This window comes from Mustela erminea, chromosome 7, assembly GCF_009829155.1.
Source record: "Mustela erminea isolate mMusErm1 chromosome 7, mMusErm1.Pri, whole genome shotgun sequence".
NCBI lineage: Eukaryota > Metazoa > Chordata > Mammalia > Carnivora > Mustelidae > Mustela > Mustela erminea.
In genome coordinates, this window is record NC_045620.1 from 21,837,381 (window position 1) to 21,856,938 (window position 19,558).

General features: G+C 39.5%; 1 protein-coding gene across 8 annotated transcripts in view; it reads left to right on the forward strand.

Annotated features, from left to right (window-relative positions):
• The window catches only part of SAMHD1 (SAM and HD domain containing deoxynucleoside triphosphate triphosphohydrolase 1), a 60,308-nt gene that overhangs the window by 27,391 nt on the left and 13,359 nt on the right, over nt 1–19,558 (forward strand). For all 8 annotated transcript variants that reach the window (XR_004287502.1, XR_004287503.1, XM_032350734.1 and 5 more), the window contains 5 exons: nt 5,599–5,754; nt 9,016–9,116; nt 9,289–9,397; nt 10,447–10,538; nt 11,584–11,699. Coding sequence is in view for 6 of the 8 variants with exons in the window: in XM_032350734.1 (XP_032206625.1) it covers nt 5,599–5,754; nt 9,016–9,116; nt 9,289–9,397; nt 10,447–10,538; nt 11,584–11,699 (574 nt within the window). In the remaining 2 variants the exon portion in view is untranslated. The remainder of the gene's footprint in view (nt 1–5,598; nt 5,755–9,015; nt 9,117–9,288; nt 9,398–10,446; nt 10,539–11,583; nt 11,700–19,558) is intronic.

Genomic DNA, 19,558 nt, shown 5'->3' on the forward strand with positions numbered 1-19,558 from the left:
AGTCTGAGACCCTGGTTCATGAATTTAGGTGGTTGTATACATCCACGTAACCACTACCCAAGTCAAGATATGAAATGTCTTCATCTTCTTGGGAAATTCCCTTATGCCTTTCTCAGTCAATGCCCGCTTCTCCCTCATCTGGATTTTTATAAATATAACTTAGCTTTGTCTGTTCTTAGATTTAATATTAGTAGAATCATTTCATAGATACTGTCTTGTGTCTTGCTTTTATTTATACACAACATGATGATTGTGAGTTTCCTTCATGTTGTGTGCATCACCTCTTAATCCCTGCTTATTGCTGAGTTAATATTCCATTGTATGGGTAAGTTGTGATTGGTTTATCCTTTTCCCCTTTGATAGAATTTGGGTTGTTTTCACTTTTTGACGATTACAAATGAGGTTGCTATACACATCACTGTACATGATTTTCATGGAAAATGTCTTCATTTATTTTAGGTAAAATGCCTACAAGTACCAGATCGTAAAGTAGATGCATGTTTGCTTTGTAAGAAACTCCTCGACCTCTCCCATACTGTACCATGTTATGCTCTGTCAGGAGTGTGGGAGATTTCCTGTTCTGTAGCCTCTTTAACATTTGGTTTTTTAGATTTACCTAATAAGTGTCAGTGGTGTTTTGTGGGGTTTAGGTGGGGGTTTTTGGTTTGTTTGGGTTTTTTTTTTAATTGACATTCTTTGATATACATTGAATACTATTTCCTGTAGTTTTTTTTTTTTTAAAGATTTTATTTATTTATTTGTCAGAGAGAGAGAAAGAGCACAACAAGCAGGGGAACAGCAGGCAGAGAAAGAAGCAAGCTCCCTGCTGAGCATGGAGCCTGATGTGGGACTCGATCCCAGAACCATGGGATCATGTCCGGAGCTGAAGTCAGCTGCTTAACCACTGAGCTACACAGGCGCCCCTCCTATAGTTATTTTTTTTTTTAAGATTTATTTATTTATTTGAGAGAGAGAGACAGATAGTGACAGATAACTAGAGAGAGCGCAAATGGGGAGGAGAGGGAGAAGCAGGTTCCCGCTGAGTAAGGAGCCTGATGTGGGGTTCAATCCCAGACTTCTGAGATTGTGACCTGAGCTGAAGGCAGACATTTAACCAACTGAGTCACCCAGGTGCCCCTGTGCTTTATTGATATATCTTTCATGAAGTGTTCTTTCAACATTAGCCCATTTAAAAATATGATTGTTTGCCTTTTAATTGTTGATTTGAGTAATTATATATGTATATGATTTAACTATATGTATAAAATAGTATATGTAGTGTGTGTGTGTATATAATAATTATATAAATTGTGAAGATTTTTCTCCTGTCTGGAACTTGCCAATTCATTTTTTCTAATGGTGCCTTTTGAGAAACAAATTTTAAATTCTGATGAAGTATTCTAGTTCTTCAACTAAGATGGGTAGTTTCTCTGTAGTTTTGCTGCCTTGGGACCTCATGCTACAGGCCATGAAAGACTGGCATGTTGCCCAAGGCTTTTTTCTTCCAAGTGTTAACTTCCTTCTCACATCTGTTCACTTTTGGTCACTGGCCAGTACCTGTAGGAAGTTGTCCAGACTTAATAGTTGTTTTCTTCAGCAAGACTGATCTAAATAGGATCTATTCGGCCATTTACAAGTCTTTGTATTTATTTTTTAAAGTAGGCTCCATACCCAACATGGGGCTTGAGCTCAGAACCCTGAGATCTTGAACCCTAATTTCCAAGTCTTCGTATTTGAAAGACTTTGTATTTTTCTCTCTCTGTCTCTCTCTCTCTGTCAAATAAAAAATAAAATCTTAAACAACAACAAAAAGAATAAAAATAAATAAATAGAGGTGTTTGGATGGCATAGTCAGTTAAGGTCTGACTCTTGGTTTCAGCTTAGACCCTGATTTCCGGGTCATGGAATCAAGACCAATGTGGGGCTCCTTGCTTGGCACTGAGTCTGCTTGAGATTCTCTTTCCTTCTGCCCCTCCCATTTGTGCTCTGTCTCTGAAATAAATAAGTACATCTTAAAAAAAAAAAAAATTGGCCTTTCAGGGCTGCCTGGTTGGCTGGCTCAGTCACTAGAGTATGCAGCTCTTGATCTCATGGTTTTGAGTTCAAGCCCCACATTGGGTGTGAAGATTACATAAATAAATAAACTTTAAAAAATTAAAGTTAAAAAAAATTTTGGCTTTTCACTTTAGGATTCTATTTATTTTTATTTTTATTTTTTTCAAGATTTATTTATTTTGAGAGAGAGAGAGGAGGGAGGGGCAGAGAGAAAGTCCCCAAGCAGACCCCTTTACTGAGAGCAGATTCCATGACCCAGAAGATCATGACCGAAGTTAAAATCAAGAGTCAGATGTCGGGACGCCTGGGTGGCTCAGTTGGTTAAGCAGCTGCCTTCAGCTCAGGTCATGATCCCAGCGTCCTGGGATCGAGTCCCACATCGGGCTCCTTGCTCCGCGGGGAGCCTGCTTCTCCCTCTGACTCTGCCTTCCACTCTGTCTGCCTGTGCTCACTCGCTCTCTCTCTCTCTCTCTCTGACAAATAAATAAATAAAATCTTTAAAAAAAAAAAAAAAAGAGTCAGATGTCTACCTGACTGAGCGACCCAGGCATCCCTATTTATTTATTTTTGTTCTTTTATTTTTATATTTATTCTTTTAAATATTTATTTATTTATTTATTTGAGAGAGAGAGAACACGGGAGCAGGGGAGGGGCAGAGGGAGAGAAAGACAGAATCCCAAACAGACTCCACACTGAGTGGGGAGCCCAACATGGGGCTCAGTCCCATGACCCCAAGATCACCCCCCAAGCTGAAATCATGAGTCAGACACACAACCACTGACTCACCCAGGTGCCCCATTCCACATTTCCTTAATTACTATTACTTTATAATAAGTCTTGATAGTTGGTAGGACAATTGTTCACACCCTGTTCTTTTATTGAACAGGCCCTTTTCTCTTGTATTATAAATTTTATAATTTTCTACATAAAGACTTCATACATCTTTTGTTATATTTACTCCTGAGTTGCTTATAATTTTCATTGCTCTTGTCCATTGTTCTATCTTTGGGGGACTTAAATTTTTCTGTAATATATACAGTTTTGGGGGTTACCTGGCTGGCTCAGTCAGTGGAGCATGGGACTCTTGATCTCTGGCTTATTAGTTTGAGCCCCATATGGGGTGTAGAGATTACTTAATAAAAATCTTTTAAAAGTAATATTTTTTTCTGAACCATTTGAAAGTAAGTTGTACACAAACCCCTTCATTTCTAAATACTTAAGAGGGTATTTCCTAAAAACAAGAACACTCTTTTACATAACCCCAGTACAAGTACCAAAATCAGAAAATTAATATTGGTACTATACTATTATCTAATTTTTACTTCCTTTCTTTTTTTGTTTTTTTTTAAGATTTTATTTATTTATTTGAAATAGAGAGAGAGAGAGATCACAAGTAGGCAGAGAGGCAGGCAGAGAGAGGGAGAAGCAGACTCCCCGCTGAGCAGAGAGCCCGATGCGGGCCTCGATCCCAGGACCCTGAGATCATGACCCGAGCCGAAGGCAGAGGCTTAACCCACTGAGCCACCCAGGCTCCCTTTACTTCCTTTCAAATTGCACCTATTGTCTGTATAGAAAAGGAGGAAGAAAACTTTCTTTTTCCATCTCCCTGATCCATACATACTACTTAGTTGTGATTTCTCTTTACTCTCCTTTTGATCTGGAATAAGTCTTCAGTCTTTATCTTTTACAACCTTGTTATTTTTGAAGAGTACGGTTATTTTTGAAGAGTACAGTTGAGTTGTTTCTGGAATGTCCCTCAATTTGTCTGATGTTTGCAGTTTTCTGATGCATACTGTCAGAGTATGTATTTTCAGTAGAATGTCACATTATATCTTCTTAGTATTTCACATCAGAGGCACATAAAATCTGTTTAGCACATTGCTGGTGATACTAACTTTGATCATTTCATTAAGGCAATGTTTACCAGATTTCTCCATTATAAACTTTTTTTTTTTTTTTAATTTTTATTTGACAGACAGAGATCACCAGTAGGCAGAGAGGCAGGCAGAGAGAGAGAGAGGGAAACGGGCTCCCTCTGAGCAGAGAGCCCGATGCGGGGCTCGATCCCAGGACCCTGGGATCATGACCTGAGCTGAAGGCAGCGGCTTTAACCCACTGAGCCACCCAGGCGCCCCTCCATTATAAACTTTAACTGTTTTTTCTCTTTATAATTAATATGCATCTTATTCATTTTTTTAAAAATATTTATAGGTCCATCCAGGTGTTTTGTTTTCATATTGAATCAGTTTTTGGTAAGACCTGTGATGGCACCAATGTCTTCAGGGGATCATTTGATCTTTACAGTTATGAGTGAGTGAACAGAGACAGAGGAATAGAAAGAGGCTAGTTCAAGATTCCCATGTAGATGTTGACCTCCGAGCTCCAAAATACTTTTTTGTTTTTACTGGCAAGTTTGCAGTTACCACGTTTTGCCACTAGATGGAAGTGCTAACAGAATTTGTAACTTGGTGTTTTCAAGGTTGGTGCAACAATAGAGCTGATTTTTTTTTTTTTTTTTGAAAAAAAATTTTTTTAAAGATTTTAGTTATTTATATGTCACAGAGAGAAAGCTCACAAGTTGGCAGAGAGGCAGGCAGAGAGAGAGGGGGAAGCAGGCTCCCTGCAGAGCAGAGCCCGATGCGGGGCTTGATACCAGGACCCTAAGATCATGACCTGAGCTGAAGGCAGAAGCTTAACCCACTGAGCCACCCAGGCACCCCTTTTTTGAAATTTTTAATTTTATTTTAAGTAGGCTTCACACTCCATGTTAGGGTTGAACTCACAACCCAAGATCGAGATTGCTCCACCAATTCAGCCAGCCAGGCCCTTCAACTGAACTGAATTTTATAGTGATGCTCATTCAAACAGGATTCTACTGTGTGACTGGGTAATATTCTTCTGTATCATATCTGTGCAGTACTTCTGTACTGTAAATGATTATATCTCATTAAATATATTTATTACTTTTTTTAAAGGATTTTATTTATTTGACAGAGTGAGAGAGAGAGAGAACAAGTGCACAAGCAGGGAAGCAGCAGGCAGGCAGGCAGAGGGAGAAACAGGCTCTTTGTTGATCAAGGAGCCTGAAGAGATCCCAGGGCCCTGGGATCATAACCTCAGCTGAAGGCAGATGCTTAATTGACTGAGCCACCCAGGTGCCCCATATTAAATATATTTATGAAATAATAATGAACACGATATGTAAAAAGTTTATAAGCTAGTAAAATACAGACAAATTTGACAGGTTTTTAAAAATATCTGCAAGGGGTGTCTGGGTGCTCAGCGGGTTAGGCATCTGACTCTTGCTCTCAGCTCACGTCTGGATCTCAGGATCATGTGTTAAAGCCCTGCATTGGGCTCCATGCTGGGTGTGTAGCCTACTTTAAAAAGAAAATATCTGCAAGACAGTAGTCAAAAGCTAGATAATCAACATGCAGTAGAAATTTATCTTTGAATTACCTCGAATCAAGAATAATTTGGATTATCTGGGGTCTCTAATGCACTGGAGTCTATAACAGACCATACTGTGTTGACTTTTCTTAGCATGAACAGGGTTCACTGATGATGTTTGAGCACCTCATTAATTCTAATGGACTCAAAACAGTCATGAAATACTACGGTCTTGTCCCTGAAGAAGACATTTGCTTTATCAAGGAACTAATTGCAGGACCACTTGAATCACCAATCAAAGATTCTTTGGTAAGTTTTTGTACCATTTAATTTGAATTGACTGTGTTTCCCATCTAGTCTTTCCTAGTTTCCTTCAGAGCTATTTGAAAAGAGATATTTAGAGGGGAGGGGGGCGGGGAGGGGAGGTGGGGTTATGGACAATGGGGAGGGTATGTGCCATGGTGAGTGCTGTGAAGTGTGTAAACCTGGCGATTCACAGACCTGTGCCCCTGGGGATAAAAATACATTATATGTTTATAAAAAAAAAATAAAAAATTTAATTAAAGAAAGAAAAGAGATATTTGCTATTTTAGGGAGACTAAGTGATAAAATACATTATATGTTTCTACTATTTAATACAAAAAAATGAAAGGCTTATCTATTTTTTTTAATCTCTTAACTGAGATCTTTAGAAGTTACCCCCCCCAAGTTAAAATACATGTGTAAATAATTTTTGGTGAATATATGTATGCAGTATTCTATATAGGAGCCAGAGGTAATGTTTGGAAAATGTAGAGGTGTGTGTCTTGTTTCTCCATTAAAATTAACATGTTTGAGTGCTTGGGGGAAAGATGGGAGGGAATGGGAAGTGAGGGGAGGAAAGGATAAGAGGGGGCACAGCTCAGAAAAGGAAATTTAAAAAGAAGAGAAAAAAATAAAATTATAAAAAAAAATAGCATCTTGGGTGCCTGGGTGGCTCAGTGTGTTAAAGCCTCTGCCTTCGGCTCAGATCATGATCCTAGGGTCCTGGGATTGAGCCCCATGGGGCTCTCTGCTCAGGGGGAGTCTGCTTACCCCCCTCTCTCTGCCTGCATCTCTGCCTGTTTGTGATCTCTGTCTGTCAAATAAATAAACAAAATCTTTAAAAGAAAATCGCATCTGAAATATTTAGATATATGAGGAACTAGAAAAAAAGTTGAATAGTTCAAAGGAAAGTTTAGGTTTTTTTTGTTTTGTTTTGTTTTTTAAAGATTTTATTTATTTATTTGACAGACAGAGATCACAAGTAGGCAGAGAGGCAGGCAGAGAGAGAGGGGGGAGGAAGCAGGCTCCCTGCCAAGCAGAGAGAGGATATGGGGCTCGATTCCAGGACCCTGGGATCATGACCCAAGCCGAAGGCAGAGGCTTTAACCCACTGAGCCACCCAGGCGCCTCGGAAAGTTTAGGTTTTTTGTTTGTTTGTTTTAATTAAAAAGAAGCTGAGGGGCACCTGGGTGGCTTGTTTTTGTTTTTTTGTTTGTTTTTGCTGCTGTTGTTGTTTTTAAAGATTTTATCCATTTATTTGACAGAGAGACAGTGAAAGAGGGAACACAAGCAGGGGGAGTAGGAGAGAGAGAAGCAAGCTTCCCGCCAAGCAGGGAGCCTGACGTGGGGCTCGATCCCAAGACCCTGGGATCATGACCTGAGCCGAAGGCAGACACTTATCAACTGGGTGGCTTGGTTGATTAAGTGTCCAACTCTTGGTTTAGGCTCAGGTCATGATCTTAGGGTCATGGGATTGAGCCCTAGGTCAGACTCTGCGCTGGGCATGGAGCCTACTTAGGATTCTGTCTCTCCTTCTCCATCTGCCCCTCCCCCCTCAGAGAGATAGAGAGATAGATAAATGGGGCACCTGGGTGACCCAGTTGGTTAAGCATCTATCTGCCTTCCGCCCAGGTCATGATCCCAGAGTTCTGGGATCAAGCGTCCTGCTCAGCAGGGAGTCTGCTTCTTCCTCTTTCCCTCTTCCTGCTCATGCTCGCTCTCTCTCTCAAATAAATAAAGTACTTTTAAAAATAAATAATAAAAAAGAAGTTGAAAAATAATTTCCCAGGGCACCTGGGTGGCTCAGTGGGTTAAGCCTCTGCCTTCGGCTCAGGTCATGATCTCAGGGTCCTGGGATCGAGCCCCGCATCAGGCTCTCTGCTCAGCAGGGAGCCTGCTTTCCTCCCTCTCTCTGCCTGCCTCTCTGCCTACTTGTGATCTCTGTCTGTCAAATGAATAAATAAAATCTTTTAAAAAAATAAAAAATAAATTTCCCTCTGAGTTTAAGTTTTTTCAGTGAGTATATACAAATCTATTTGTAAAATGTAAGGTAAAGAGCTGGATTTTGAAGCAAATATTCTATTTCCAAAATATGGGAGCTTCAAAAATTCTTTTTTTAAAAAGATTTTATTTATTTGACAGAGAGAGAGCACGTCAGCAGGAGGAGCTGCAGAAGGAGCGGGAATAGCAGTCTCCGTGCTGAGCAGGGAGCATGATGTGGGGGCTCGTGGGGCTGAATCATTTCATTTAGACTAGATGTATAACTACTTTGATAATACTATTTTCATGCATAAATTTAAGCATTAGCATATGAGGGTCATTCTTACAATTTATAATTAAATTTTATATTTTATATTTTTATTTTTTTAAAGATTTTATTTATTTATTTGACAGAGCGAGATCATAAGTAGGCAGAGAGGCAGGCAGAGAGAGAGAGGAGGAAGCAGGCTCCCTGCCAAGCAGAGAGCCCGATGCAGGACTCGATCCCAGGACCCTGAGACATGACCTGAGCCGAAGGCAGAGGCTTAACCCACTGAGCCACCCAGGCACCCTAAATTTTTGTTTTTTTTAAAGATTTTATTTATTTATTTGACAGAGAGAAATCACAAGTAGACGGAGAGGCAGGCAGAGAGAGAGAGAGGGAAGCAGGCGCCCTGCTGAGCAGAGAGCCCTTCAGGCTCATGACCTGAGCCGAAGGCAGCGGCTTAACCCACTGAGCCACCCAGGCGCCCGGCACCCTAAATTTTATATTTTAAAGAAACTTTCAAGCCAAGAAAAGAAGAAAGATGTTGGTTATCAGAAATGCAATGAGGGGCACCTGGGTGGATCAGTGGGTTATAGCTTCTTCCTTTAGCTCAGGTCATGATCCCAGGGTCGTGGGATTGAGCCCCACATTGAGCTCTCTGCTCCTCGGGGAGCCTGCTTCCTCCTCTCTCACTGCCTGCCTCTACCTACTTGTGATCTCTGTCTGTCAAATAAGTAAATAAAAATCTTAAAAAAAAAATAAAATAAATGCAATGAGTTAGGATCCTTTCAATGGCATAAGGTTTAGTATTAATAGGATATCACATACCTTAGCATTTCTTTTCCTTTTTCTACTAGTTTAGGAATTAAGTGGAAGAAGGAAAAACTAGAACCTTCTAAGTTATCTCACATTCCCATTCAAGTATCTGTTTATAATTTTTAGGTTAACACAGTTGCTTTGCTTTGCTTATAAATAGATACGGTTCGTATCCTAAAACTATGGTGAGTTTTCTTGTCTTCCAGTGGCCATATAAAGGGCGTCCTAAAGAGAAAAGCTTCCTTTATGAGATAGTGGCCAATAAAAGAACTGGCATCGATGTGGACAAATGGGATTATTTTGCCAGGTATGCACTGAACATTTCAGAAAAACTGGTTAAAATTCTTATATCATTTAAATATATTTTATTTTTATTTAAATAAATAAAAATTGAAATCCTTGGATACATTTAGTGTTAATATTTAAGGTACAGTTTCCGCATTGAAGAATTTCATCTCTCTGCTTTGGAATCTTTCCAGGGACTGCCATCATCTTGGAATCCAAAATAATTTTGACTACAAGCGCTTTATTAAATTTGCCCGTGTCTGTGAAGTAGAGAATGGGAAGTGTATTTGTCCTAGAGATAAGGTGAGCTATGTCAAAGGAACAATAAAGAAGGTGTTGTTCCTAGTTCGAAGTGTAGAAGTAATCATTCAATAATTTGGAAAAATCACAACCTGGTAAATTATCAATCCTTTTACTTTACGCTTAGCACTTGTAAGAATCATAAAGTTCTTTTCATTTTCTGCATTGTTAAATAATAATAAAACTACAACAGACATTGAGTGTTGCGCTAGGCACTGTTTTAAATGCTTTAGGTGGATTAAGTCAGTCCTCACAACCGTATAAAATAGATACTATTCTTATGCCACTTAATAGGTGAGCAAGTTGAAGCACAGAGAAAACATAGAGTTAATGAATGGCAGAACTAGAATTTCAGCCCAGAAAGTTTGGCTCAAGTCTCCTCCCTAACCGTAGTTAGTGATCTATATTAGTGTTTCATAATAGGTAAAATACTAAATCATTAGGTCCTTCCTAATTAGAGTCATGTAACTAAAGAGTCTTATGGCATTATACTGCAGAAAGTCTTTCTTTGGGATACCTGGGTGGCTCAGATGGTTAAGTGTCTGCCTTCGGCTCAGGTAATGATCCCACAGTCCTGGGATCAACGCCCTTGCTCAGCAGGGAGCCTGCTTCTCCCTCTGCCTGCTCTCCCTCTGCTTCCGTATTCTGTCTCTCAGTCTGTCAAATACATAAAATCTTTAAAAAAAAAAAAAAAAGAAAGAAAGAAAAGAAAAGCAAAAAGTCTTTCTTTTGAGAATAAAGACTATAAGAATAATGCCTAATTTCTAGACTTGTTGAGATTAAAAAACATACTGAAGATGCATAAAACAACCTGCTACAGAGTTAAAGCGATAGATTTTGTTACTAAGAAGAAACGTTGCAAACCAAGAAATGATTTTACTCTCCTGCCCCTTAGTTTTTTAATGGACTCAGGGATTTTAATGAGGTAGCTCCTGTGCATAGTTTTCTTGTCTGTCTGTCACCATTCCTTTTCCTTGTCCTGTGTACTTGTCTGCTAACAAGGGTAACAGAACCAGGTCCTGCATTAATATTTATTTTATGTTTTCCTGCAGGAGGTTGGGAATCTATATGACATGTTCCATACTCGCAACTCTTTGCACCGCAGAGCTTATCAACACAAAATTGGCAACATCATTGATACAATGTAAGAAATTCAACTGCTATTTCCCTATAAAATTTTTTGTGATGCTTTGTTAGATCATTCTTGGGTCAAGTTGAGCTTTCTAGGTGAATTCAAGCAAATTTTAAGTGAACTTTAAGTGAATAAATCTGAAATGGTTCCCTTAATACAACAAAAACTAGCAAAAAGTAAACTTGGAGGAAAAAGAGGAGAATGAATAAAGGGGATAGATGAAGTGTGGAAGAGTTGGCTTCAGCAAGACATGAAGGGGCAATGGCTCAGACCTCCCCAGAGGCAGTTGCTTATGTGCCAGACATTAGGATCAAGGTGGGAGATAGGACATGAATAATTGACACTCTGAAACTAATGACAAACATTAATTTTAAGAATTAAGATTAATGTCTATCCTCACCATGTCAGTTATTTGTCAAAATTAGTAGAAAATAGCAAAACCAATAGGAATTTCACCTCTTCTCCCCGACCCAGTGAGAACCATAGCAGAAAAGTTCAGCCAGGTAGATAAAAGTAGAGCCATACATCTCTGTGAGACTCACAGACCCATGAAGAGTTCTCGAAAGTAGAGTGTGAGTTCATTCCATGTCTCCGAAATAGTTTTAACTTGACATGAGCAGACTAGTTAGAACACATTCACCCGTTTGTATGGTTGTTCCTTTGATGAGAAGTTTTTGTTTGTTTTTAATTCAGGGAGTCAGAGACATCTAGGTGCAAAGCCTGGTACTACTTCTTCCTAACTTGGTTAAATGAAAATTACTTCATATCTGCCTCTGTAAAATTGAGGCTGATTATGTCTATCTTGTTGGAAAGATTAAATAAGATAATGTTATCTAGAGCCCTACATTATGCTGGATCACAGTAAACATGGTAGCCCGCAGATCACCATAGGCTTATTTATGCATTTATGTAGGATCCAAAAACAGTTGTCTTTAGAACATCATGTCTCAGGATTTTACTTCTCTGAAGTAGAAAGATTTCTTTTACTTCAAGTGTGGGCATTAAGCAAATACTCAAATTTTCTCATAAACATACATTTTTATGCAATGATCTTTAGGATTACAAATGCTTTCCTCAAAGCCGACCCCTACATAGAGATTACAGGTGCTGAAGGAAAAAAGTATCACATCTCTACAGCAATTGATGACATGGAAGCCTTCACGAAGCTAACAGGTAAGAACCAGTAGGTAATACAGATGGTCCATCTCAGATAAAGTGCAAGCTGAGTGGGTTATTTTCTAAACATTCCAATATCTTTAGCTTCTCAAGTGATTATATGCTTTTGGAATCGAGTTTAATCTCGATTCCAAAATTGAGAAGCGATTTTAACCATATAACCTCGATAAAGTTATTTAACCTCTCTGACCCTTAGTTTCCTCATCTATAAAATGAGAGCATTGTTATCTCACATACAGTTTTGTTGTAGTATTTAAATGAGGCATAACACCTAATATATACTACTTGGCAGGTAAGTACCCAATATTTACTATTATTTAACTTAACAATACAGCTGGACTAATAGCAGATTTGCCCTTTTAACATTGTTTTTGTTGTAAAACAGAGGGAACCAGGAACATTTTGCCACACTTCAGCAGAAATGAAACCTGCCGCTTAGGGTGGAAAGGGGGAGGTGAAGGAGTTGCAGCTGGTTCTCCCATGTGGGGAAGTGCAGACTGAGCAATAAAGATGAGCAAACCAAAAGGAGTAGACCAAAAAGTTTGTACCAGTTGCATATCACGAAACTGACTCTGTTTAAAAAGTTAGAATGCAGTCACATAGCTTGTAGAATCACTGGAAAAGCTGGAGAGTCTTAAAATGAGCAAAAGCAACTCAAGCTCGGTGGCCTAAGACAGCCAAAATCCCTTTCTCTGGGCTTTCTGTGTGATACTACTGCTGTTCTATCGCCCCCCCCCCTCTTTTTTTTTTAAGATTTTGTTTATTTGACAGACAGAGATCACAAGTAGGCAGAGAGGCAGGCAGTGAGAGAGGAAGGAAAGCAAGCTCCCCGCTGAGCAGAGAGCCCTATGGGGAGCTTGATCCCAGGACCCTGGGATCATGACCTGAACTAAAGGTAGAAGCTTTAACCCAATGAGCCACCCAGGTGCCCCTGTTCCATCACTATTCGATTCTGTCTGCAGCGCACTGCCAGAATGAGACCCACACCCGTTACTCTGAAACTGTCTTTGAAGAACCAGTGTTCTTCCTTTCCAACCATTTGCAGTTTAGATACTTTTGTAGAACAGTAAAAATGAATTACCAGTGAAATGAAATGGTGTGGAGGGTTGGGGCAGGACATACAAAATACAAGCCCAAGCGTTTAGTATTGAGTTTGACAGACTTAACATATATTTCAGTAAATATAATCAAGAGAAACAAAATTTAAATTAAAAAGTTATATGTATTATTCTTTAAAAATATGCATGTAGGTAATACAGAGTCCCTATTATACTTGTAACTTTTTAGTCATTTTCCAATCATAAGTAAATCAAAAATTAGAAGTGAGGGGACCCTGGGATCATGACCTGAGCTGAAGGCAGAGGCAAAAAAAAAAAAAAGAAAAAGGTCATCTTCAGTCTTCATCAGAAGCCAATCTAACAATTTATCCTGTAACATTATATTACGTTTCTACTATGTCTTGCTGAAAAGAAATGAATTGGGGATTTTATGAACTTCTGGGTTAACTGAAAAACCATAAAGTATACAGTTTAATGCGATCTTACCACATGATTATACATAGCTGTCACTCTCCGTGAAGGTTCTCTAATGCCCAAACTCGCTTTTACCCTCTTCAGTGAGATGAGTCCACTGATTATGCTCTTGGATATTGTGTTAATGTCAAAAATGGCAGACAGAATATTAGGTCACATCTTTGTGCTTTATTGGCCAGAATATGGGAGAACAAGCATATGGACTTTGCAGCTGTCATCATTTGAGACAAGGATAATCTTATCTTTCTTGCATACTATTCAGAGCCATCCTATAATCCTCATTGGCCTTAGCTACATGACCTGGAAGGAATAGGACCATGTGAGCCTTCATTACCTTTGTTGCTTTTCTAAAAGTCAATTTACTTTATCTAAAAGTTTCCAGTTCTTAGGGCACCTGGGCTGCTCAGTCGGTTAAGTGACTGCCTTCAGCTCAGGTCATGATCCTAGGGTCCTAGATCGAGTCTCACATTGGGCTCTCTGCTCAGTGGGGAGCCTACTTCTCCCTCTCCCTCTGTCTGCTGCTCTGCCTGCTTGTGCTCACTCTCTCTCTCTCAAATAAATAAATAAATAATCTTTAAAATAAGATAAAATAAAAGTTTCCAGTTCTTATTTTTTGGTTTTTTAGGATGTTTTTCCACTTATTGGGAAGTGTTGAAGACATACAACAGTGTTGAAAGAATTTTACAGTGAACACTTGTACACTCACCCCGTAAATTCTAGCATTTACTGAACTTGCTTTATTACTTATGCAAGTTATTATCCATCTGTCCATCTTATTAATCCATCTTAATTTTGATGCATTGTGAAGTTTTTTCTTTTTATTTTTAAAAAGAGTTATTTATTTCTTTTTAGGGAGAGAGAGAGTATGTACAAGCACATATGAGGGGAGTGGGGATCTTCAGCAAACTCTCTATTGGGTGCAGAGCCTAACATGGGGCTTGATCCCAGGACCCTGAGATCATGACATGAGCTGAAACCAAGAGTTAGACGCTCGATCAACTGAGCTGTCCAGGTGCCCCAATTTTGACGTATTTTAAAATAAATTGCATGGGGCAACTGGGTGGCTCACTCAGTTTAGCAGCTGCCTTCAGCTCAGGTCATGATCCCACAGACCTGGGATCAAGCCCTGCATCAGACTCCCTGCTGCATGGGAAGCCTTCTTCTTCCTTTCCCTCTGCCTGCCACTCCCTGTGCTTGTGATTTCTCTCCCTGTCAAATAAATAAAACCTTTGAAAAAAAAAAAATTGCAGGGGCTCCTGGGTGGCTCAGTGGATTAAAGCCTCTGCCTTCGGCTCAGGTTATGATCTCAGGGTCCTGGGATCGAGCCCCGCATCGGGCTCTCTGTTCTGCAGGGAGCCTGCTTCCTCCTCTCTCTCTGCCTGCCCCTCTGCCTGCTTGTGATCTCTGTCTGTCAAATAAATAAATAAAATCTTTAAAAAAAAAAATTGCAGATACCACTACACTTTACCTTAACTCTCTTAGCATGCAAATTAACTAAAGTTCAACAATTATTTATAGATTTTTTTTCTTCTGATGTAAAATTCACATGCAATTTGTATAAACGTATGAATCTTACATACATTTGCTAGTGTTTTGACAAATGCAAGATACAGAACATTATCTTCTCTTTAGAAAGTTCCCTCATGCTTCTTCCCAGTTAGTTCTTACCCTGCTTCACCCCCAGAAACAACCACAACTTGCCAATTCTAGACTTTTTTTAAAAAAGTTTATTTATTTTTAGTAATCTCTATACCCAACATGGGGCTTAAACTCATGACCGTGAGAGCAAGAGCCACATGCTCTTCTGACTGAGCCAGCCCCTGCTCTAGACGTTTATATAAATAGAATCATACAGTGTGCACTCCTCTGTAGGGCTTCTTTTTACTCAATGTTATATACTTGAGATTCATCCAGATTGCATGTATCAGGAGTTTATTCCTTTTTATTGCTGAGCAATAATTCATTGTATGAATATGCCATAGTTTATCTTTCCTCTCTGCTTCCTAAATTCCTATTTATAAATGTTGCTATAAATATTCCTATAAATGTTTCAGCTTACATGGAAGCTGGCTCTCTTAAGCATTGCAAATGTTATGACTACTGTCTTAGGTAACCATTTTCTTACATTAGTCTTTATCACTCAGTATTTCTAGGCAATAGGTGGACCTTACTTCCCTTCCTTCCTCTGCAAGCCCCCTTATCCCAAAATCCCTTAACTAAATTGGAATGATAGAATGCTAAATTTAAAAGGACCTTAGAGATTATCTACTTAAAACTCCTCAAAGGAGGGATGCCTGGGTGGCTTGGTTGGTTAAGCCTCTGCCTTCAGCTCAGGTCATAATTCCAGGGTCCTGGGATCAAACCCCGAATCGGGCTCCCTGCTCAGAAGGAAGCCTGCTTCTCCCTCTCACACTCCCCCTACTTGTGTTCCCTTTTTCCCTGTCTCTCTCTCTCTCTCTGTCAAATAAATAAATAAATAAAATCTTAAAAACAAAAAAATTCCTCAAGGGACACTTGGGTGGCTATTGCTTAAGTGTCCGCCTTCAACTCGGGTCATGATCCCAGGGTCCTGGGATCAAGTCCCGCATCAAGCTCCCTACTCAGTAGGGAGCCTGCTTCTCCTTCTGCCTGTTGCTCCCCGTGCTTGTGTTCTCTCTTTCTCTCCCACTCTAACAAATAAAATCTTTAAACAAAAAACAAGAAACAAAAAACCCTGCTCAAATGAGGAAACAGAAGCCAAGTGAAGGAAAGCAACTTATCCTAATAAACGGCAAAGCTAAACTCAAGTCTTCTGATTCCAAAGTTGAATGTTGCTTATACTATTTTAGAGTGCTATATCATTATTCAGTTTAACATACAAGCATTAACTTTTATACATGACCCTTTTCTGAACACAAGTATGTGGAACAAATAGAGCTTTTTCACATGGTTAGTGGGAATGCAAATGGTACAGCCACTTTGAAAAAGTTCAGCATTTTCATAAAAATGTATATTTATCCTATCATCCAATAATTCCTCTTCTACCTGCTTACCCAACAGAAATGGAAATGTAAGTCCACCTAAAAGCCTGTACCTTATAAGAACAAGGTAAAAGCCATAAGAAATACATCAATAAAATTCTGTGGGGTTCAAAGGAAGGAGGAATTATGTCTCTAGTTTTGTTGGATTAAGGAAGATTTCACAGTGAGGTGTTTTTGAGATGCATCTTGGGGATTAAGTAGACTTTTTTTGTTTTTGTTTTTTTAAGATTTTATTTATTTATTTGACAGAGATCACAAGTAGGCAGAGAGGCAGGCAGAAAGAGAGGAGGAAGCAGGCTCCCTGCTGAGCAGAGAGCCCGATGTGGGGCTCGATCCCAGGACCCTGAGATCATGACCTGAGCTGAAGGCAGAGATTTTAACCCACTGAGTCACCCAGGCACCCCCTTTTTTTTTTTTTTTTTAAGATTTTATTTATTTAACAGAGACCACAAGTAGGCAGAGAGGCAGGCAGAGAGAAGAGAGAGAGAGAGGAGGAAGCAGGCTCCCCGAGGAGCAGAGAGCCTGAGGTGGGGCTCGATCCCTGGACACTGGGATCATGACCTGAGCGGAAGACAGAGGCTTTAACACACTGAGCCATCCAGGTGCCCCAGCTTTTTTTTTTTTTTTTTAAGATTTTATTTATTTATTTGACAGAGAGAGACACAGTGAGAGAGGGAACACAAGCAGGGGAAGTGGGAGAGGAAGAAGCATCCTGAGCAGAGAGCCCAATTCGGGGCTTGATCCCAGGACCCGAGGATCATGACCTGAGCTGAAGGCAAATGCTTAACAGCTGAGCCACCCAGGTGCCCTGGTAGGCTTTCAAGAAGTGAGATTTTGGGGCACCTGGCTAGCTCACTCAGTGGAGCACATCACTCTTGATTTTAGGGCTTTGAGTTTGAGCCCCACGTTGGGTGCAGAGATTAGTTAAAAAAAAATAAAAAGAAGTGAGATCCTGTGATGGGAGAAGCATTCCATTAATTCAACTGGGGACAGGGCTGCTAAAGGCATGGATTAGAAAAGTGCAGTTTTATTATGTTAAAGTAAAATTGCTGTTTTTCAAACTGTATATAATAGTATGTGAAGAAATAATGAAAACTATAGATGGAAAGATGTCTTGATGAGAAAGATGTCTCACTGAGAGGGTGAGGAATGTGTTAACCATAGATCAACTGGGGAGGAATATATACACATCAGTTAGGTAAATGACAGGCTGTTAATATTTTATTTTGCCAAGAAAAAGCATCTTTAGTAAAACTCATTTTGCAAAATGCAATAATTGAGTCAGTCAGAGATTACCAGTTAATGTTAAACCATTGGTTGAAACCTTATAGGGATAATCATACAGTCTCAGAATATTACCCTGTGGATTATTTGTTAATTGCAAATGGAAAAGTACATTTATAATAGAGAAAGCTGGATTATTGCCTTAGCCAGCTGATGGAATTTAACAACCAATAATGGTAGCATCTCATTATGTGATTCCTGTTGCATTGACCCAGGCACATCCCTTATATAGTGTTCTTGACAAGAGTGTTTAACCTAAATCTAATGGTAAAGAAACAGATGAATTCGAAGTATGGGACATTGCCCAAAATGAGTGTCTGAACTTTTCTAAAATGTCAACATCATGAAACAAGTCAGAGGAATTACTCTAGTTCTAGATTAAAGGAGACTAAAGAATATGACAACTAATGTCATCCATAATGCTTGATTGGTTTCTCTATCCAGCAACATAAATGCATAGATTGCATTATTTTAACAATTAAGCAAATTCAACTATAGACTGTTATGTTATTTTTATATCAGTCTGTAATTTTTTGGCACTTGATAGTGGTTGTGTAGGAGAATGTTCTTGTTCTTGGGAGATGCATGCAGAGGTATTTAGGAGTGAAGGGTCTTGATGTCCGTAATCTTCAAATATTTCATCAAAAATTTGAATGTGTGGGGCGCCTGGGTGGCTCAGTGGGTTAAAGCCTCTGCCTTCGGCTCAGGTCATGATCCCAGGGTCCTGGGATCGAGCCCCACATCGGGCTCTCTGCTCAGCAGGGAGCCTGCTTTCTCCTCTCTCTGCCTGCCTCTCTGCCTACTTGTGATCTCTGTCTGTCAAATAAATAAATAAAATCTTAAAAAAAAATTTGAATGTGCAAAAATATTGTGTGTACACATACACAGCATATGCATATGTAGAAAAATGTTAACAGTTGATGGATTTAGGCAAAAGGTATCTTATTTTGAAACTTTTCAAAGTAAAAAGTTGAAGGAATAAAAGAAAGGAAAAAGAACTAACTTCTGGGGTTCCTGGCTGACTCAGTAGGGAATGAGACTCTTGATCTCAGGGTTGTAAGTTTGAGCCCCACAGTAGGTGTAGAGATTATTTAAAATCTTTTTTTTTTTTTAATTCATTATTTTAGAGAGAGAGAGTACAAGTGGAGGGGGAGAGGCAGAGGGAGAGAAGCAGACTCTCTGGTTAGTAAAGAGCCCGATGACGCTGGGCTCTATCCCATGATCCTGGGGATCATTACCTGAGCTGAAACTAAGAGTTGGAGTCAGATGTATAACTAACTGAGCCATCAATGCACCCCCAAAATAAAATCTTAAAAAATAAAATAGAGGGGCGCCTGGGTGGCTCAGCGGGTTAAAGCCTCTGCCTTCGGCTCAGGTCATGATCCCAGGGTCCTGGGATTGAGCCCCGCATTGGGCTCTCTGCTCAGCAGGGAGCCTGCTTCCTCCTCTCTCTCTGCCTGCCTCTCTGCCTACTTGTGATCTCTGCCTGTCAAATATATAAATAAAAATCTTTAAAAAAAAAATAAATAAAAATAAAAATAAAATAGAATCTTTTTTTTTTTTAAGATTTTATTTATTTATTTGACAGACAAAGGCGGTGGGGTGCGGAATCAGGCTCCCCGCCAAGCAGAGAGCCGCATGTGGGACTCGATCCCAAGACCCTGGGATCATGACCCAAGCCGAAGGCAGACTTTAACCCACTGAGCCAACCATGTGCCCCTAAAATATAATCTTAAAAGTAAAAAAGAACTACCTTCTGCTTTTATCATGGAATGGAACTTTACAAAACCTTTTATTATGAAATTTGCAAATTCCGCCTACCATCACTTAGCTGCAACAATTATCGACACAGTGATTTTGTGTCATCTTCTCTATCCAGCTACTCCTGTAAAATATTGCACTGTTTTGAAACAGATGTCAGACATAATTTTATAATTACTTAAGGGTTTTATTTATTTATTTGTCAAACAGAGATCACAAGTGGGCAGAGAGGCAGGCAGAGAGAGAGGGAGGGAAACAG